This window comes from Echiichthys vipera (genome assembly GCF_963691815.1).
Source record: "Echiichthys vipera genome assembly, chromosome: 13".
NCBI classification, from domain to species: Eukaryota; Metazoa; Chordata; class Actinopteri; order Perciformes; family Trachinidae; genus Echiichthys; species Echiichthys vipera.
In genome coordinates, this window is record NC_139838.1 from 24,991,642 (window position 1) to 25,013,345 (window position 21,704).

Sequence of the window (21,704 nt, forward strand, 5' to 3'; positions counted from 1 at the left end):
TTATCGATTTGATATTTGTTTCTCCTGTATAATAATAAAAAAAAAATACATTTACATCTATTTTCCCCTCCTAAATAACTGAATTGAGAGCTGAATTAGTTGTGTAGCGAAGTTTAAAATTACTGGATTCCTGAGAGGACCCTGAACGCCTCTGATGACGCGCCTCCGGAGGGGCGGGGCTCCGTCCTGGAGGAAGAAAGACTCCGCTGAGAAACAACCGTTAGTCGCCATTTTGAGGTGTTCGACCTGCAGTGAACGGTCGTAGCCACACAGCGAATTTACTACGTTTTTGGCTTTGTAATAATAATTTTCGCTTACATTTAGACTCAATGTCTCGATTTAACAACAATCGTGGCGCCTTCGGGATGAATAATTTCCAGCAGCGCAGAGGAGGCGGTGGGCCCGGCGGCCCGATGCGGGGTGGTCTGATGGGAAACCCGAATTTCAGGAACCACCCGTTTCAGAATCCGAACCAAAATCGCAGGGGAGGAAACAACAACTTCAACAACAGACCGGGTAATCAGGGACAACAGAGTCCGCTGAAGACAGACCAGAACCAGCTACCAATCATCCCTCCACCGAGTCCGGGCCCGGCTCTCACCATGAAAGGCCCAATGCAGCAGCAGCAGCAGCAGCAGCAGCAAAAGCCGGCCCAGCCACAGCAGAAGCCGGCACCATCCCCTGCGCCTCAGCCGAAGATCCAGTCACCTCCACCAAAACCCAACATGACCTCCCCTCCCCCCAACCAGGCAAACAAGCCCCAGAACCAGCAGCTCAAGTCCCCGGTTGGGAATGCTAACGGACAGAAGCAGCCCCCACACCCGAGCCCGAAGACTGGACCGCCACTAGGCCCGAAGTCAGGACCCCAACAAGGCCCGAAGAGTAGCCCTCATCAACCCCATAGACCAGGCCCTCATCAGAGCCCCCATCAAGGCCCGAAGACAGGGCCACCACCGGCTGTGGCATCTGAGCAGGGGCCGGATAAAATGGCCGTGGACAACGACGCAGATGGAGGCCCGCCGAAGGTTTGTTTTTTTTAAATTAAAAACTCGCTTTTCATTACAAATAAGAAAGAAATATATTATTTAAAGTTACATTTTAAAAAGTAGGCTTATTGTGATAAATTCTGCCGTTAGTCGCGTCCGAAGTCATTGTTGCGTATTCGGTGTTGGCTCGATTTGAAACACGGCTCAGTCCGAGCGGGCGGGGTTAGTTTTACAAATGCCTTTAAGTAATTAAATGCACTATTTTTTTTGTTAAATTTCCTATTCGACTATGTAAATAAGAGCAGACAGACAAAACATTTAAACATAGACAAAAGAAAATGTTTAAAAACTATAAAAATGAAGAAAATGTTAATTGGTCAATCCAAATTATTTGTGTAATTACCAATGTATTTAGACAAGTTTCATCTGCCGAGTGTGTCTGATTCAGAATTAGTAAGAAATCATCCATGTTGGTATTTTTCACAAAGCATTTTTAAATTAATTAACGCTAATTAAATCAAGAAGCATAAACACATTGTTTTCCTGATACGGCGGTGCACGCGGCGATGAGAACCACGCGCACCCTGGTTAAATCGCTTCAACTGTCCGCCATCTTGTCTAAAATCCGTGCTGCCTTAAAATTCAAAATGTGGTGGAACAAAGCATGGATAATGTAATGTCTGTTTAACAATAGTTTCTCTTTCAGTCAGCCAACTAGTTCCTAGTTTCATTGACTGATACCGTGAACGCGTAAATAACGAAAAGTCACGACAGTAAATATAGGTCATGTTTCTTTTTCCTTCGGGAGTCACAGGATGGGGGATGGGCGGGGATGCAGGCACGGGTGTACGTAACAAAGAAAAGATAACTGTAACTGTATGTTAATGATATGTATATATGTGTTATTTGATGCAACACCTATATCGGAGAGTTTTAATGCAACATTGTTAATCCCCCGACAGGCGTTCAGGGCGACACTCTCCATGCTGCTGAAGCCCGGGGAGAAGACGTACACACAGCGGTGTCGTCTGTTCATCGGAAACCTGCCCAACGACATCACAGAGGAAGTGTTCAAGAAGCTGTTCGCGAAATACGGAGAGCCCAGTGAGGTCTTCATCAACAAAACCAAAGGCTTTGGTTTCATCCGACTGGTAAGACACTACATCCTTGGATATACCCATGTGTCTAGGTGATTTTAGCTTTACACCAGTTGTCTATGATTTTTGATTGCGCCCTTCTTCTCTGGTGGTTTATGAAAAGTCAGAATGATGTGATGACTTGTTTTTGAGGTTGTTTACAGCCCCCTGGTCGTACATTTTGTTTCCTGTAGGAGTCCCGTGCACTTGCAGAGATAGCAAAAGCAGAGTTGGACGACATACCGATGAGAAACAGACCACTGCGTGTCCGGTTCGCCACACACTCGGCCGCTTTGTCTGTGAAAAATCTGTCACCGTTTGTTTCCAACGAGCTCCTGGAGGAAGCGTTCTCGCAGTTTGGAATGGTTGAGAGAGCGATTGTCATCGTGGATGACCGCGGGCGCCCAACGGGCAAGGGCATTGTAGAGTTTGCCTCCAAACCCGCGGCCAGAAAGGCCCTGGATCGGTGCAACGAGGGCGTCTTCCTGCTCACTACGTGAGTACAGTCTAGGCCCATAAAGAGTCAATAGACCTCCATTAAATGTGCTTGAAACTGTTGCTTATTCATCTGGTTTGTTGCATTTTCATCTGGTTTGTTGCATTTTCAGGTCACCCCGGCCCGTCATTGTCGAGCCCCTGGAGCAGTATGACGATGAAGATGGTCTCCCAGAAAAATTGGCACAGAAGAATCCCAGATATCAAGCGTAAGAAAATTAGTTTGTTCTCATCCATTTGCCTTTCTGGGGAAGTGTAAAGCTATTTTGAGTTGATTACGGTTTACTTGATGCATCTTTGTTTTGTATTCTGTGCCATAGTATTCTGTTAATTATTGATTTTTGAGCAGCAGATGGTAGACTGTGGATGTGTGGGGGTTGGGGGGAGCTTCAGGGATTGCAGCTGTTAAAGATCGATCTTCTGTGTGGAGTGGCAGATGTCCACCTTTTGTAAATGAATGGGAAGGAGGAGAATGATGTCTAGCGTTTAAACCCCCATCCCATTTGTAAGATTGGGGCGTTACTGCAATAATATACTGTTAACATTAACTTGGTTTGCTACTATAGAGCAAACGTTTTCCTGATTTCCTGAACTATAGTTGAACCCTCAGCATTTGGTATTCATGGTGTGGATGCAATCACGTAAACCTAACACTGTATATTGTGTTTTTTATTTCTATAGAGAGCGCGAGGAACCTCCTCGGTTTGCTCGCCCCGGCACCTTCGAATACGAGTACTCCAAGCGCTGGAAGTCCCTGGATGACATGGAGAAGCAGCAGAGGCAGCAGGTGGAGAAGAACATGCGCGAGGCCCGTGATAAGCTGGAGAGTGAGATGGAGGATGCCTACCACGAGCACCAGGCCAACCTGCTCAGACAAGGCACGTGATATGGTGTAGTTGCCAGATTTAAAAGGCAAAACAAATGTCTGCAGCTGTTTGATTATATTTTTGGCTATTTATCACAAGAAGGGGTGCGAGTCCCTCACAGGAGGATCCAGAATGCCTTAGTGTCCAGGAGCCACAATTCAATATGTCTGCTTCATGTTTCCTTTCAGATCTACTGCGGCGACAGGAGGAACTGCGGCGCATGGAGGAGATTCACAGTCAGGAGATGCAGAAGAGGAAGGAGATGCAGCTCAGGTATTTATGCGCATTAGAACGATGAAACTTTAAAGCTCCATCGTTGTTTGTTTTTTCTGGTGAGAAATGAACATGAAATCTGATTTGTTAGTTATGCTAAACTTGGATCATGTGTTTTCCTCGCAAACAGACAAGAGGAGGAGCGCCGACGACGGGAAGAAGAGATGATTCGCAAGAGGGAGATCGAAGAACAGATGCGTCGCAAACGCGAGGAGAACTACAGGATGGGCAACTTCATGGATGTGAGTTAAACTACACGTTAGAATAGAAGACTGTCGCGTATCCAAAGAAGCAATGTTTCATCAATATTTGATCAATTTCTTGTCTTGTCTGTTTTTTTTATTACAGAGGGAAAGGGCGTTGGCCATGAACGGTAAGTTATTTTGAGGTTACCGATTTAGAAAGTGGCCCCAAGAGTGGGCTCAACATGTATATCCGTTACTATCAACATCGCTTTGTAAATGGTGATTTTACATTTAACAGAATCACAAACTACAGCCTCCAGCACTACCTAGAAACGGAACTGGAACAGTTTCAAAAAGCTTAACTCAAGTTTTTGTTGAGTTGTATTATTAGACGGCATATATTGTATCTAATGAGTCAAATCTGTGATCGTTTGTTCTTTACAATGCTGTGATATCCTTTTGAAATCTCCCACTGTCATCATAGCACAAGTAATATGTCCTGTCTCAACAAGCCGCAGGAAGAATTTGTGAACGCGTTTATTTTGAGTGTATTGCGTGTATTTGACGCGTGCTGTTTCTGTCAGATATGCCCTTTGGGGGAAACAACCAGAAGTTCGCCATGGGTGGACTGGGCTTTGAGGGACAGAAGGGAGCTGCAGGAGCCTTGATCGCCAACGAAATGGTAACGTATCCCTCTGTTTGGAAGATCAGTAGTTAATGTAGTGCGTGTTCGGCTTCCCTTTTTGTTGGAGAGACTTCCAGCTGATCTTTTAACACGAAGGCCTGCTGGCCAAGCAGGATGGGAAGTTAGGAAAGACCTGTGCTCGCAGCTGTCTTCGGGCAGCTTGCTGGTTGTTGAATGGGACAGGTATGCTGCCTGATGATAGGGGTAATCTTCTAATGGTACGCCGAGCCCCCTCAGTTACCTTCACCGCAGTCTTACAGCTTTCCAGCTACAAAACCTTCAGCCTGCACTAAATCAGAAGAAGTCGCTCTCCAGTGTGCTCTCTGACGGCTGTAGACAGACTTCAGTGGCTCTGCTCACTGTTATCACACCGTCTGTGTAGTGGACTGCTATTGCAAGCCCTGTCTCACGTGAGCTGGACAGGCACTTTTTCTTGACCTGAGGCAAAATGTCATCTCCCAGCGGTTGGCATTGACAGCATGCTCATTTAGTTTTTAATAACCTTTTTTCATACTGTGCTAGCAGTTTCATGTGTCGTCTGGCGTGAGAAGAAAGGAAGTTGCAACTGTATTTTTGGGTGGCATCAACATTTTTTTTTGGTAACTGAGCATTTGTAATGCTTTTAGTGCAGGCTGACGGTGTAAGGCATTAAATCTGGAACAGCAATATTGTAAATTGTGTATTAAAGCATGATCAATTGATGGCGGCAGGCAAAGCCATGTGGCCTTTTGCATTTAGGATGAATACTGTTCTAAGGTTGGGATCTATGCTGCCGGCACCATTGAAGTACTAATGTTAAGCTGGTTTCTGGGTTACAGTTGACCGTAAGAACGGCAACATATGTTAGCTCTGTAGATTACACGGATGAAAGCATTTCTATAATACTTTTTAAATCATGCTTTGGAGCTTTATATAAAATGTTTTATTTTCCGTACAGTAGGGTTGGGCATTTCAAGCAGTGACTTTGATACTCACAGGGAACTATTAAACCATTAGTGGAATGGAGCGTGCGCACACACACAGATCTGTTAACGGTTTTCATTACTTTGGCAAAAGTGCTTCTGCCGCTACTGAACGCTAGACTACACAGAAGATTCACAGCATGCGTACATGACACAACTGGCTACGTTCTCATCTTATTTTGCACATTTACTCGCTAGAAACAATTTGAGGAGATAATATTCAAACTTAAACTCATCAACCATGTCGTTGGATCTGCCACGGGTCTGGTTTATCATATCCATCCCAGTACGACTGCACCTCCATGATCGATTAGTGTCACACAGATTTTAGTCTTTGCATGTTTCTCCTGTTTTGTAAAGTAGCATCTCACAGCGCTTTAGCAAACGCTAATGCGGAAAATAACAGTAAAGTATGTTTTAAGACAAGACACGTAAACTATTGTACTTTATGAATTAATGATTATTCAAAAACAATGACCCATCCCTACTGTACAGTATGTCCTTCAAATTACTGAAGTATGTTTTGTACTTAAAGGGTGCGCCTTACATTTGTAGCTTATGACAGATCCAACTATTTGCTCATGCTAATAGCATGCAGCAATTTAGTCACATTCTACCTTAAAAATATATATTTTTTGGTTCATGCTTGTTAGCAGTGTTGGTGTCTGCGATGCACCATTTCCACAATCCATATCGTTGAAGTGTGCACCTTTTTAGTATCTGAATGTAAAGCTCAGTGGATGATTTAGTCATCTGAGCGTGGTGTCGATCTGTTCAGTGTATGTTCATATTCTACAGCCATTCTGACCACATTACACTATGTTCTTTTCTTACCACATTGTTCCACTTTAGCTTCTGTCTCTCTTCTCTGAGATTTGGCTTTTGAGATATTCACTCTTTCTCACACTACTCTAGTTTTATAGAGCGTGTCTGAATTGGCATATAATGTGCTAATTGCTTTCTTGTTGGAGAAATTGTGCTGAATGTCTTGTGTAATGTTTAGATTTAACTCTGCCTACATCATCTTAGAGGGTCAGTCCCATTAATAGGGCTGGGCGATATGACCAAAATTTTCAATCCCAATATCGGCCATTTCATGTTTCTAAGGAGCATGATTCCTGGTAATGTAATAACTAGTCTAAATGAACCTTGACCACATGGTAGAGTGTATTTTTAGTCCTGTGTGAATTAAATATGTAAACAATTAAAAACAGCATTCTCTCATTTAAGAACCTAAGTGCAAAATAAACATAACGTGGTGAGATCAACATATTGACGTTTTGAGCTTTGGCATTGTGATAGAAACGGCAAACGTACGATAATGCATATCGTCATATTGCCCAGCCTTACCCAATACTTTTTTCCAATCTATTAATGCGGTGCCGTAATTGGTGCTGTGATAGTCGACCCGTAGATAAATATATAATTTATGCTCAGGACACACTGGAACTTCATTTCAGTCAGAATTTTTTTAATGATTCCCTGGATGAAGAGTTCTCTCTCTTGCTTTATTCAGAGATCTTCAAGAGATAAATATGGGCGGCATTTACAAAATGCTAGACCTACAAAGTAGTAAGGCAAGGCTCTAGGCTAGTCTCGGCATGCACTGGAGAGACCATACTAGGTAGGCACTGACTAATGAAAGCATTACCCTCTCTTCCTTCTCTGTATGTAACCTGTGGCACCTGTGGACCTTCATATTGGAACGAACGGTTTCTTCGGATGCGTCTCCTGCTGATTATGTTGTAAATCTCACAATATAAAAAAACCCCACCTCTAATGCCATACCATTTTTATACACTTCCATATGGACATGAACTGTGTGCTTGCGCACTGAACCCATACCTTGCCCTCCAATCTGCCCCCCCTGGCAAATTTACCCCCACAGCGCAACGAGCGCTTTGCCCAGGGCGGTCCTAGGGGAATGGGCCCTGGTAACCCTGGGTTCGGCAGGGTCCGCGAGGAGTTTGATGGTCCCGCTAAGAAACCCCGTTTTTAAACGCTGCACTTTGATGCTCCCCAGCAGCACCATTTGTATAGATTCTCCACAAACATGTTGAGACGCATTTCTTGTATTTACGTTTAAATTGTTGCTACGTTTTAGCCTGACAATTTACTCATTTTATGGCAAAGTCAATATTTTCCTTTTTTATTTTGTATTGTCAGTAGTGTGAAAAGATGGGACACCCTGGTGTGGCCGTTAGTTCTTTTTGACCATGTATAATTTTCTTTTCTAGATGTATTATGCTCTGTGAGTCGCCGTGAAGTGATAATTGTAACATTTTTCTCTACCTTCTATGGCTGTGGTTTGTGCCATACATTTGGAGTCAAAGCATGTATTATAATAAAGAGACACTGGTTCTATCCGGACAAACCGTTAACATTTATTCCTAAAAATTGCAACGTACAATTCGTTCAAAAAGAAACCAAATCCAAAAAATGGTTGTTTGTGAATGTGGATACACTTCCACATTAGGTCTTAAAGGGTCTATGTGTTATCTCTGCCGCATATCCTGACCTTGTTCAGTGAGCAACGCGTAAAACACAACTCCTGGCCCCGCTCAGTCCGTCAGTCTGTATTATTCCGATAATTACACCATCACAATCGGCGTTCTCAATAATATGTTGGTGTTTAATATCCTTATAACATCTATTAAGTCTTTAGACCTGACGATACTCAGCAGTTCTGAATTTTAGGAGGAGGACTGCGTTTATTTATTTTTAATACACATTTCCTTTCTTTGAACAGGAAAAGTTAAAACCTATTTTTCATACTGAAGTGTTGTCTTCAGTTTTTCATTCATTGGTATCCAGTAACTCTGCTCTTACGGTCGTGCTTCAGGAAAGCAGATATACTACACATAGATCCTTTAAGAAATCTTACAGTAGGGTGTTTGTGGTTGTGGGTAACCAAGTGGAACCACACACGTCTTCTTATGAACACTGCTCATATCACATACATACAATTTATCATTGACACACAGGCCACATTAGTGTGTCTCTTGTGTGCCAGTTTGGAGGGTATTGACTACGTTTACATGCAGCCTTTGATTATTTATTAAATGGTATCACAAATTTCTTACACATGAAAGGACATTAAATTCAATTGAAACTAAAAATACAAAGTCCAGGACTTATTTCCATTGTTGTCCTCAACACTAAACATCGATAGACAATACAAGTGTATAAGCCTTAGGTGTCATAGCCAATTCTCGTTGCTGGACCACTGGCAAAAAACCGGCACCTTCAGTTACACTCGGCACCTTCTTGATAGCAAATGGCTGGCATGAAATAGACATACGGGTGTAGTAGTTCAGCTACTTGTGCAGGACCCTAACTGTGTAGTGCTCTCTAAGTAAGGGGATACTCCGAGACCGCCTCTTTGACCTTGTGAGTAAACTTCTAGCAGCCTTCTTTATTGACTGAAGATCAAAAGCAGACATACTGAGGAAGTGTGTTACGGTAGTCAATGTGGGAGGAGATTGTTGAGCAGTTGAAACTTCAGATCTCAGTTTATTAATATTTCTCATGTGGTTTCTGGAGAAACAGAGCCTCCATCTTATCTGCAATGAGCTGTAAAAACAATTCTGCCGACCATAGACTGATAACCTAAAAGACTCACTTGGTTTAAATGAAAGTTTATATTGAAAGAGTAAAAAAGCGGGGCCCCAGTATTGAGCCCTGTGGCACACCACGGTACGGTGGAGAGTAAGGAGTTGGGCAGATAATCCTTTAGAAACCTGCATGTAGACGTAGTCATTGAATTTATTAGTTAAGGACTTATTCTTGGGTACAACAGAAGTCAACCGTTATGTTTAAGGAACACATAATATGTCTTTATTCAACTGACAAACTTTTCTGTGAATTGAGAATGACGGTACCATAGTTGCACTGTTTGTTGACATGAGTAAATCTCCATTTACTTAACTAGCAGGGAATCTCAGTTGGACTGGCAAACATGTTTTGAAGGTGTGAATAACCATCAAACTTTCCATCTTTGGATGAAAATGGTTTTTAAGAAAAAGAATAAAGAGAGATCACCCCCTTTAAACAGAAGACGGTGTCCAATAATTTTGAATTGTTTCTCTTTATATATTTTAATCATTATGCGTTTAAGATTTGACATGCCACCAGTGTTGCAAAACGGATGAAATCCTACACTTGCACAAGTTGAACTTAGTACGGTAGCAAGGCTTCACCTGTACGGAGATGAGCAATTGACTTTTGCTTCTGCGCCGTACGTAAACTGCATCAAAGTGGCTCGTGCTGCAGTGGAAAATGTGGACCATCTCTGCTTCTCCTTTTCTCCATTTTGTTACATTTCACCAGTTTGTTTTTACATCTCGTTGCTTCACAAAAGAAAGACTGTTGGTTTAATAACCAAATGCACTTTCACCCTGAATTCTAATTTAATGTATATTGTGTTGCACAGATTTATTCTTCTGTGGCTGAGTGCAAAACCCAACATCACTGAAAGTAGTTCTCTTTGCTGTAAACGAGCCTTTCTGTTACTCAGGTTCACCTGAAGACGGTGCTTTAACTTTATTTTATCTAGTTTCCATTTGTTGTTGTCTTCCCTGGGTTACATTCAGCAGGAGCCCATTGTCCACCACCTTTCTGCATTTCAGGAGACTGCATTTGTTAAACTTTAGGTGAATTATTTTCATTGGTGGCAATATTACCAGACCTAGATGTTTATACAACCGTATTATAAACCTGTCATCGAAATGGGGGACAATAAAAGCCTAATTTAATGATTATGGCGGGCAGTAATTTTGTTGATAGTTGGATCATCTTTACATTAATGATGCCGGCTTTATTCTCTCTATATTAATATTAAGCTGATGCTTTTATCCAAAGTGACTTATAATTAAGCACATTTAACAAGAGATACGGCCCAAAGACTGGAAGATTCATGCAAATACATCACATTCATCAAAGAAAAGAGTTTAAAACTGTAATTATTAAGGGCGTGTTACAACTGAAATGGATGTTTTTCATTGCTGGCCACTCCCGTGAATCATGTCAGTGCCTGTAATGACGACGGTTAACATCACTTTGGCAACAAATGGACACTGGCTTGCCTCAGCAAGCGTTTCTCAGAGTTGTGTGATAGGAGGAAGTGGGCTGTGGACGTGAGTAAGTATTCTTGTGTTAATTACAACCTTTAAGATTGAGTATATTTACTTAACTCAAGTATAATTGTTTCATTTGACTGTGATTGTGTTATGGAAATGGAGAATATTCTCTGAGATGAAGCTTGTTTTTTTCCCCTGGCACTAGCTTGACTGACAATCTGTGGACTGTTGGAGTATTTACATCTTTCATCATCTTTATTACTTCTATTATAATTAGAGGTCGACTGATTAATCGTTTTGGCTGATACATCCGTGCCGTTTTAAAAATTATCGGAATTGGCCGAACTTCGCTCAGATAGCGGCCGATTTTTCCACAGTGCCATAAACTGCTTCTTCCCTGATCACTGAGGGGTAGGGCTCTACACACACGCGCACACACACACACACACACACACACACACACACACACACACACACACACACACACACACACACACACACACACACACACACACAAACACAAGCTACAACTTAAGGTCTACTTGCATTACCACGACTCAGGTGGCGACGACGATGCGCGTTAGTGTAAGTGCATTAAAACCTTCACAAGTTGAGTCACCTACATAGATACCACTTGTTCAACAAGCATGCACCATATTTCAGCATAAACAGCGGCATTTCCACCTGCACGTGTCACTCGACCACAGTGCTTGTTGAGAGCTCGTTAAGAACACGCTAAAATGAAAGCGCTCGCAGTGTAGTCTGTTATTGTTGCCATGAATCTTTGGCAATTTCTTTTAAACTTTAGCTGCTGGCCCCGAACAGTTTCCGCTAATTAAGTCGGAGATTGTTCATTTCCAACAGTGTTGGATTGTTCACGGGGAGATGAGTGATATCGGCTTTTTCCTGCTCCAAACGATCTTTATTATATCGGCCTTTAAAATCCACTCTCGGTCGACCTCTAAATATAATGCTTACATTTTGAGAGGAATAAGATCATTAAGTGGCTTATAGTCTTAAGAGTCACTTGCCTAGTGCTCTTTTGCAAACAGTAAGTGTCCAACGGCCGACTTTGGACCGAAATGCATCCTGTGGTATCTCCTTTAATTTGTCAGAAAGCTGCCAAAACATTGGAGTATGTAAGAAATTTCACTATGAGGATGTAACATCACACACAATAACTAAATATGAGTATTTAAGAACTCTAGCTTTGTTATAAAAAAGTACATTGTCCCATCGTGTGGCATCTGAGAAATCTGCAGAACACAAATGACTCCAGAGACTCAGTAACAGAATTGGAGTGTTCATCTGTAATGTTACGTGTGTTTATGTACATTTTTTCTCTAACAGGTTTGACCAGCTTTGATTGAGAACTGGGGAGGAATTTGTGGCTGTATAGCATCGACTCAGGAATGCTTGAGTAAAGAAACCTAAACCCTAAAACCAAGATGCTTTTAGTCGACACTTTTGCCTTTGACTCCGTGTAGTTTGGATATGCAGTTATGCTTATATAGCTTTGTGGCATTCCTCTTGGACTAAATATGATCTGAACCTGTAGATAACCGATAATCTCATGCTTTTCATGGCCTATGTGATGACGAATATGTGATTATTTCACACTTTTGTATTTTACAAAATGAGTACATCCTTAAGTGTATACACAGATGATGCTAAGATGTAGTGAGCCAAGAACAATTTAATATTCCATCTCTCTGAAAGAACCAGATCGAACATCACTATTAACGTAACAAAAACAAAGAACGGTTCTGACAAATGTTTAGTTTTTCTCTAAGACAGTGTAATACTTTGTCTTTTGAATGAAATGCTTTGACATAATCTGTCAATGAAACTGTATTTGGGTTTATTGGATGATCTCAAACCAACTTTAAAGGAGCAAACTGCCACCTACTGAATAGGTAGAATGTAGAATGAGTGTGTAGCTGCTGCCTCTGCAAAGTCAATGAAAGCAATTTGGCTTTGTGCTTTCAGGTGATTAATTTATAAGCTATTATCACATACTATAAACTCCCTATTTTCAGCAGATTATGTATCCATCCCAATGTTCATGGTGCATCCCTAAAACGTCTTAGCACCTGTTTTTAATTGGTTGTAGATCCTAAAATGCCTCTTCAGATGAGACAACAGAAGTGATCTCTGCAACATTTGATGAACTGCTTTTTAGGGTTTGACCAGAATATTCGATTATTCATTTGTTGGGTAGGTATTCATTCTTTAATTCTGGGATTCCGACACAACTACCAGATTGGTGTTGGTGGGTTAAACTTTTTTTTTTTTATTACAGCCAAAAACTAAATATCAATTCCCCATTAGACCCTTTTTTAATTTATCTTTTACCCAGTTAAGCCAGAGGGTTATTCCATTTAATTTTTTCGATGGCTGGTTATCTCTAGATGACTCTTCAAGAATATAACTGAAGTCGTAGGCCCCTTTTGACAAGTTCAAGTTTTTGTTGCTTTAGCCAGTTCCTTGTGCAGTCCGTTCTCACACGAGGGGAACTCGGCACAAAAAGAAAAACTTCCTTCCAGTGTCTGACTCATGGACACGTTTAACTTTCCAGATTCAGATTGAGAAGAGATTTAGTCACATAGCAAATGAAACAAAAATAAAGCCAGATGACCACCAATACTTTGGAGTTGGTAAGACGATTGGATTCGATTATTAAGAAGTTGAATGAACATTTTTAGTTAGTGATGTCCTTTTGTGACGGTATTTAAACATTATCAGGATAATTTGGTCATAGGCTTTTTCCTCCACTCCGCATCTGGACATCCTGCTCAATAGCACAATAGTGCTCATTGATTCTTTAAAACTTGTAATGTTATATGTGTGTTGTGTACAATTTGTTTTTCTTTAACAGGTTTGACCATCTTTAAAGGTGTTGGACTGTGAGAAGGAACTTTCCAAACCAAGAAATACAAAGTCTGTAGCTTCTTCTCTTTGTTGAACTCCGTCTCTGTCAAGGACCAAATAGCACCTGCTTTTGAAAGATTCACGCTATTGTTGATCACGATAGGTGGTGGCTCTATAGCAGGGACTGTAGCTTGAAGATTTAATGATTTCACAAGATTTTCACAAGTAAACAAGAGTGAACTGACCCAGAACACTAAACCTCTCCTACTGCAGCACTTTGGACTGTGTGTTATTGGTGCGTAAATGGAAATCGCACCTTTTTGAGTCAAGATTTGTTTAAAGAAGGTGTTAAGGGCATTTAACAGACTACACAGTAACTATATTAACGAGCACATTCAACAAACTGTTGCAGCATTAAGGACGTCAAAACAGGACCAACCCTCACTGCCAACACATTTTGACTTTGTTAGAGTGAACAGAACTAAAGCTCTGATGCAAAGAAGTTCAGAAAACTGATCTGTTCAAAGATGGCACCAAACACACTCGACAAACTACACAGTAACTGTATCAGACTTTCAGAACAGGAACCTACTGCACCCCTTTTGGGGACATTGTGGGAGTAAACATGGAAACCAGCTTTGACACTGACGTTTTTAAGAGATGCTCTTTGTCGAGGCTCATTTAATGGGAAGCTGCACAGTAACTAGGGCTGTACCCGACCCTGAATTTTGTCGAATCTGATTCGCAGGGGATTTTTCAGGGGACGTTAACTGGCGGGAGCCAAAATGCCTCTGGACGTATTCAGATTGACCAACAATAAATCAGAGCAACGCAAGCGATGTAGCACCGAGCGATGCATATTGAGGCGGTGCTTGGTCCATTTCAAAGCACACTAAAATGTGTTTCTGACTAATAACTTAATCAGCCGCTTATTTTGACAGTTTGATCTGAGTTTTGTTCACCAACTACGTTCAATAAGTCTTCGTCCTAAACTGCACCCCTCATTGGAAACTGCTCCAGCGAGGGCAGCTGGGAATCTGTCTGAACCGTAAAGGGTCCAGACGTACCCGCACATCACACATTGCTTTTTTTTTTCATGTGGACCATCAAGCAAAGCTTTATTGAACTGCCAGATTTTTAACCGAGGTTTGGCGATGTTCACATAATATATTTTACAAGCTGTCGAGCCCTCCGAGGAAATGTGACACAAATGTGCAACAACATTTTTGCCATCTCTAGACTCAAACAGAAGCCAGGGACTATTCTGTATTTAGCTGCTGCGAACTTTAAATTCACCACTTTTTAAGCAGGAGGAAGATAACGTTATCTCGGAGCCTTACCAGGCAAAGCCTCTCATCTTCCGTGCAGCTGCCTCAGACTCATCCTGGGTCCAGGTCTGCAGCTTCCTCTACCCGCTCTGCAGAGTGCTGCTGCGGACATTTGGTTTCCCAGAAGTACTCTGCACACTGACTGACCAAAAAAACAAAAACGACTGCAAAAAGACTTCAAGAATGAGGGTCTCTAACTAATTTGAATCTTTGACTTTTAGGCTGCCGCCCCAACAGTAACTATATTATAGGTCCAGAACAAAAGCTGCCCCTCAAGATGACAGCAAAGCTTTGACAGTGACATTTTTAAGAGAACTCCAAAGACAGGCTGTAAAGTAACTATAATATGGAGGTTTGAAACGGGGATGTCTCCTATTGCTATTCCTCTCTCCTATTGCAACACATTTTGACTTTGTGTCACTGGGCTAATATTGAAACCAAAGCTTTGACACCACCGTGCCTGAAGAGAAGTTCTCAGTCAGGATAAATCTCATGGCTTCAACACCCTCACCACTGATATCTGTTCTCTCTTTGTTTATTCTCCTGACCCTGAGAGCTGTTGGTAAAAACCGCACTTGTAGACTCGACTGACCTCCTTTTCACCAAGTCCCATGCACCTTACGGTTGAAGAGAGGATGGCGTGTTGTGCCCGTGTGATTGTGTGTGTGTTTCATGTCTTTGGGTAAATGAGAGGTGAGTTAGCTGCTGTCAGCCAGCTTGACAAAGACAGGCTGCCCCAGTCCACAGTAGAGGCTCCTCTCTGCAGTTGGGTTACATTGACGATGAGTAGTTCTGCAGAAGTCAGTGGACAGTAAAGCCTGGACTTGTTTGCACTGCAGCCAGAGGTATGCTTACACAGATCAGCTGAACAAGTAAGGTAAGTGTCACATCCATGTTTATAATACAAGATGCACACTTCTCCCCGTAACTTAACTCTTCTCTCTGTCCTCTCTGACACCACGTCGCTGCTCACAGTGACGCTCACAGGGCTTCTGGCATCACACTTGTAAAGAATGGCATCACAGTGCAGATTCCTGTTCTTCAACCTTTTTGTGTGTGGATGTGGAAACGCATTATAGCCCGTGTAGTGTGGTGTGTGTGTGTGTGGTCGTAGTACTTTGGCTTCTCTGTATGTATGCATGAAAAGTACCATGTTTGGACGGCTGAGTCACTGGTTCAACACTGCAGTTTCTAATCGAAGGTGTGGGATCCAGTGCTGCTGTCGTTTGTGAAGAATGGCGTCCAAGAGAACCTGTATTCAATCTTATCGCTTTGTTTTAACGATTCAAGCAAGATGAATGAATTTAGTCATTTTTAAAGCATTAGAAAACACCAAAATATGTCATTTCACCTGATTCAGCGTGTGCTGAATTCTTTGGTTTTGCTGAACATGTTTGTTCTATTTCAGAGGTTTGATGAAAGGCAGGTTGTGTGCAACACTGATCATAATCAAACAAAGCCCAACTCACAGATGGCATTTTCCACTGTAATGCTGTAAAAGCTTTAGATACTTTTTGTCTTTGAGCTCTTTTACATCAACAACCAAATGGTGCTGTCTAATAAAACACAAACAGAAATCCATTATTTCTGGTTTTATAGAATAATAAATACATTCATACATACACAAAATTCATAACTAGGTTGTTTTTTTGCCTTCTCAGGAACAACAGCACAAGTGAGCAGACTAAACTATGTAAAGCAAAGATTAAAGTTGTCCTAGTGGATCACTGAACTAAGGAGAATATCTTTAAAAATAACACAAACTATTTAAACCTTCTAGAAATGAACACTTACACTGGGTTGTGTGGACGTTGTATTGACGTTGGTATCTGACAGACCTGCTCCGTCTGTCCTCACCTCTTCTGACTCCTGTCTCTGTACGTACATGAATATGTTGTGGTACTGGGTTGGGAAGTCTCTGCAGCTTTTGAAGGTAAACGTGTCTCGTACTGCTTGGGTTGCTCTGGGTGGGACTGTAGAAAACTGGAATCCCTGTGACACACATCCTGTTTTTGTAATCCAGTGGTCAACGCGGTTTGATCCTTTTTAGACAAAAACTTTTGTGACTTTTTGATTCTGTGAAGACTGAGTTTGGTGTGGATTTTTTCTTTCTTTTCTGGAGTTTGTTTTAAACAGTTTCTCTTCAGTTCCTGCATGACCCCGGTCTTTAAACTCTGGATTTACTCTCATACCTGAAGTGTCTGCACTCTGGCTGCACCAGTGCGTTATTTACAACAGGGAACAAACACAGTGATACGGGTTCATGCCGGTGTTCTGAGCTAAACACAGACTTGATTTACATATTTTCAAAATCAGTGTGACTTCCTTGATGAGCACTGGATGTCCATAAAATCTCCTTACAAATAATAAACTCATCTTTTTAAAAAGGAAGAACTTGAATCATCACGTCTAAAGTTTTCTTCAGTATCAGAATAATCCAGTAGTATTTTTCTCTGCATCCAGAAATGAACCAGGATCTGCTAATCGCTGATGCAGCAGACTTTTAATGCTAACAAGTTCTCAGAAATGTAAACGATGGTTTGAGGTTTTAGAAAATATTGTTAAACTTGAATCGATTCTCTAAAACACTGAGTTTTTTAATGAACCCTCTGAAACTGGAGCGTTCTCCGCTCACATGACTCTCACTCAGGCTCCACTTAAATAAACTGGATGACTGAAGGCATCCGTTCGTACCAACCAGCCTCATGCTAACTTGTCAGGAACGCTGCTAAATAATGCTCCAAGTTAAGTTTTAAATGATTGAATTTTGGGTTGTTTAAACCCTCTTTATATTATAGTTTGCCTTAAATAAGAGTTATTAGATCACCTTGCTTACAGTATTGCAATATATTGAATCGTCACCCCTGTGTAATGAGACGTATAATATTACCAGATCTTGCCAGTACAAAATACCAGTAGAGATGAAAATCCCCTAAAGACATAAGACGAAGAGAAAGAGATAAGCCTTTAATTACACTGCTGATGATCTGGTGGGTCGAGGGGAAGAAAAACCACAGTCTGGTTCCGAGACAACACTGAGGTGCTGCTGTGCTGAAACATAAATTACATAAACGACGCCGTGTGCAGATCAAAGTATTGTTGCACCGTCTGACACGAGAACAGAGCCGAGTGAACACAAAGTGACCACAACGATGATGATTGTAATCGACCACAGGCTGCTCATCCACCGCAGAACCCACTCGCTCTGGGGGCTTTTGGTTGTGTGCAAAAATACAAGTTTATTTTATATGTATGTATGTAAGCTTATTGCTTTTTAAAATGTAAGAAATACACAGGACAAAGAACAAAACAAAACATGAACAGAATCTCATAAGAAAATAATAAAGACCACAGTTATTACATAAACTAAACATATTTAACAAGTTTGTCTTTTTGACGAGAGTATCAGCTGACCTGGGTGAATTATATTGATTTAAAATACATCCAAAATATGCAAAAAAGAGATTTAAAAGTGACTTCAATTGGAAATAAAGGACAAAAGGAGCTGAAGCCGATCCAACGGCACAAATTAATCCCTCTTTTTAAAAAAACAGTGAAACAGAATTCCCACCACAGTGAAAATGAATCCCTACACACTTTTAAAAAAGCCTCTGGTCTGAATGATGGTTGTTGATTTGAGGCTGAAGCGGTCCGTAGGGCCGGCGTTCATACCAGACACCGCAGAAATATATGTTGACTCAGTTTCCAGTTACTTCACATCCTCTTGAAGCGGAGGACACGGTGGAGACGTAGTTCTTCTGAGGGAACAAAATGCAGTGACGCTGGACTTTTGCTTTCCTTTCCTCTCAGTACCTCTAACTGCTCACTCTGTCACTTCCTGTTGAACTCGGACGTCCTGCCAGTGACCAGCCAGTCGTTGTGAAAACGCACTTCATCTCGACTGTGGCAGTTTCCTTTTGTAGCTCGTACGTAGTTTGTCTCGTAGCTGTGAAGGAACCGAGATGGAGTCTTGGGTTCTCCCTGATCAAGAGGGAACCACGCTGTGTTTAAGCCCCGGAGGCTGTCGAGATGCATCCGTCTGCACTGTGATCCATTTTCGGACAAAGTCCTCAGTCCTGATTGGCCAAAAAATAATCTTTTCCATGTGCTGCCCGTGAGTGTGATGCCAGAAAAACCCTTTTGGCCTCTAACGGCCTCGTCTAAAAGGGCACTGCCCAAAGTCTGCATGACTGACACTGAAAAATGACCAAGTCTACTTCTCTACAAGCTTCACGGTGCAGCTCCCAGCTCTGTTTGGGGTTCTGCAGTAACACCCTGACGTGTCAGTACCAAGTCCAGCTTCACATGGCTTTGTAACAGAATACTTCCCTGAGGTTTGCAACAGATTTGAACGTTGTCATGACTTTGTCTTGTGTGCAGTTTCTAAACAAATGAATCTACTTCAGGGTGCTGAGATGCCTATTTCTAAAACCTGTATTTTAACTTTATCACATTACATATTTGTACTGCTCACATAAACATACATTGAATGTATATATATGCATATAATGACTGTTCACATAACATCATTTTTACCTGTATTTGCATTAAAACATACATTTTCTTTTGAATCTCCACTCACTGCCCACACAAACACACACACACACAGTTTCATGTTGTCTTTTTTATTTTAAAGGTGGCAACCTCAATAGTCATTGTTCATAAAACAACCTGCTGATGAGTTTACTGCCGGGTTCTCATTGTTTGTTTCTCGCCACAGGAGCCTCGACCAGTGGAAGGAGGCTGAGGATCCACGCCGTTGAACCGGGGTAAGAGCCGCGGTGGTTACTGAGAGGCAACGTGTTCCTGCAAATATAAAACGTATAGAAAAAGATACGGTACGGCATCGAGAGACGAACCGTTCCTGTTGTTTAAAGAATATTTACAATAAAGGAAATTGTTTTTTAGGACTGCACCGATTTAGCATTAAACTCCTTTCACATAGTCCAGAGACACAATCTGTGTTTATTCCATGTATTCAGACAAAACCTGGCGCCTACGTTACCCACAATGTAATTCGTCTGCTGACCGTGCTGAGGTTTAAGGTGTGTTATTCTAGTAGCGCCCAAAGCCGTATCTTGATGTTCGCCGGCTCTTTATCCGACACTGAAGCTAATGTCAGTACTCGTTGCGACCAAGCTCCAACCACAGCAACTTCCTGGTTGATCCGATATGGTTTGAATTTCAAACTTGTAGTCTTCAACCGCAACTGACGTCGACCCAAGTGACGTCTCTTTATACAACCCAGTGTTTCACGTCTCTAACGTAGTGTTGTTGAACTTGGACGACCTCAGTCAGATGATCTATAATGACTTAAGCACTCAGTGAGGGTGATCAGGGTTTTTAATTAGTAGTTATATTCTGTAGGTTAATTGTAGAAGGTAAATAACAGTTGGTGTTTTCTGTTTTTGCAGGTTAAATGAAGACTGATGATAAAATGCCAGAGCTGCAGGAGACTCAGCAACTGCTCTGTGGAGACGCCAGGATTTACTTCCATGTGAGTTCCTCTGCACTTTATCATTCAGACGTGGATGAGACGCAGCATAAAAATCACTCACCACACTGGACGCTCGACTGTAGAAACATAACTTTTGTTTCTGCTCCTCTCTCGCAGAGCTGCAGGTGGAGGAGACGCAGCACCGGGAGGCGTCCAGCAGGAGGACGAGCAGCTCGCCGTCCAGAGGAGGGAGGCACTGCTTCGTTTCTTAGGCTTTCAATTTTAATAATAAATTCTCTAAACATGACTTTGGTTGTTCGTGCTTCTTACGGTGTGACGGGTCGTCTGATTATTTGACTCAAGACTCGGTTTAATCTTGTCACATTGAGACGTTTGTGGCGTTTAAAGTAGAAGCTATTATACACTTTATTATGCGGAGACTTACAAAGAACATTTACAGGGTTTTTATGAGTGCAGAAGGTTTGAAAAGTGCTTTAAATTAAGGTTATAGGATGCCTATTTGTTACGCTTTATAACAATAACGATTGATTAAATGTATAATAAAAGGTAGTAACCAGTGAACAGGCTACTTACAGGTGCTGGAAATCCTTAAAAACACTTGAATTTTGGTGTTTTCAAGGTTTAAAAAGTGCCTGGATTTTGAGTGAAGTGCTTGAAATTCAGGTTATACAAGTACTTAAACTGGAGACACATTTTGAAACATGAAACGCAGCTTTAAGGTGCTGGAAACGCTTGACAGTTCACCTTGAAACGTTTGAAAAGTGCATGAATTTGACTTTGGAAAATGTGAAGCAGCCCAGCGTATCGTTATTTAAAAACATGAGATTATTCCTGTTTTTTTCCCGTCATGCTGATTTTTATCTACTCTAAACAAACGTGCGGTTGATTAACCTCCACCTCAGCCTCGGTGCTGCTGCGCTGAAGCCGGTCCTGTTAAATTAAGGGTACAGGTGCCATGTTTCCGCCGCTCTATCACGCTTGTATCCTGTGGTTTTGGCTGTCAACCCTGGAGAAGGTCCAGCCCGGCGAGAGGAAGGCGATACGCAGGAGCCCGGACTGCGGGAGGCCAAATGTGGGTCAGTTTGGTGTCGTCTCACCTGAAGCGGCTCTGGTGCTTTAACTCTGTGAATAAGCTGTTGGCAGCCAGGAAACAAACAGGTGACACATTAAAGGAAAAAACCTGCAGACTTGATACCAAATGATCCGACCCGCTGAGCTGAAGTGATGCAACAACAGAGGACGAGCAGATGACACCAGAAATTACAGTCCAAAGCAATAATCAGGTGGATGTTCACATTTGTCCAGGTCATCGTTATCTCAAAGCAATTTCAGTCACCACTTATCTCTAGTTTACAATGCTGCCCTTTCATCCCTTCAGGAG

At 41.9% G+C, this 21,704-nt stretch overlaps 1 protein-coding gene across 2 annotated transcripts; it reads left to right on the forward strand.

Annotated features, from left to right (window-relative positions):
• The first annotated feature begins 216 nt into the window (after window positions 1-216).
• sfpq (splicing factor proline/glutamine-rich) lies at window positions 217-20,609 on the forward strand. Of its 2 annotated transcripts, none has more exons than XM_083925117.1 (12): window positions 217-1,025; window positions 1,949-2,137; window positions 2,317-2,618; window positions 2,731-2,826; window positions 3,299-3,495; window positions 3,672-3,756; window positions 3,887-3,998; window positions 4,105-4,129; window positions 4,526-4,623; window positions 7,477-19,634; window positions 20,280-20,362; window positions 20,480-20,609. In XM_083925117.1, exons 1-10 carry the CDS (start codon window positions 330-332, stop codon window positions 7,585-7,587), a joined length of 1,911 nt encoding a protein of 636 aa, XP_083781243.1. In that variant the 5' UTR covers window positions 217-329; the 3' UTR covers window positions 7,588-19,634; window positions 20,280-20,362; window positions 20,480-20,609. The 2 variants fall into 2 exon arrangements, with proteins under 2 accessions (XP_083781243.1, XP_083781244.1); XM_083925118.1 differs by having other exon boundaries at window positions 19,586-19,634.
• The last annotated feature ends 1,095 nt before the right edge of the window (window positions 20,610-21,704 follow it).

What these genes read in the sequence shown, in the direction of transcription:
- sfpq (XM_083925117.1), top strand. Translation starts at nt 330, where the DNA reads ATGTCTCGATTTAACAACAATCGTGGCGCCTTCGGGATGAATAATTTC. An exon ending in AGGAAGGAGATGCAGCTCAG is followed by an intron (nt 3,757 to 3,886) that starts GTATTTATGCGC and finishes CCTCGCAAACAG; the next exon opens with ACAAGAGGAGGAGCGCCGAC. An exon ending in CCTTGATCGCCAACGAAATG is followed by an intron (nt 4,624 to 7,476) that starts GTAACGTATCCC and finishes TTACCCCCACAG; the next exon opens with CGCAACGAGCGCTTTGCCCA.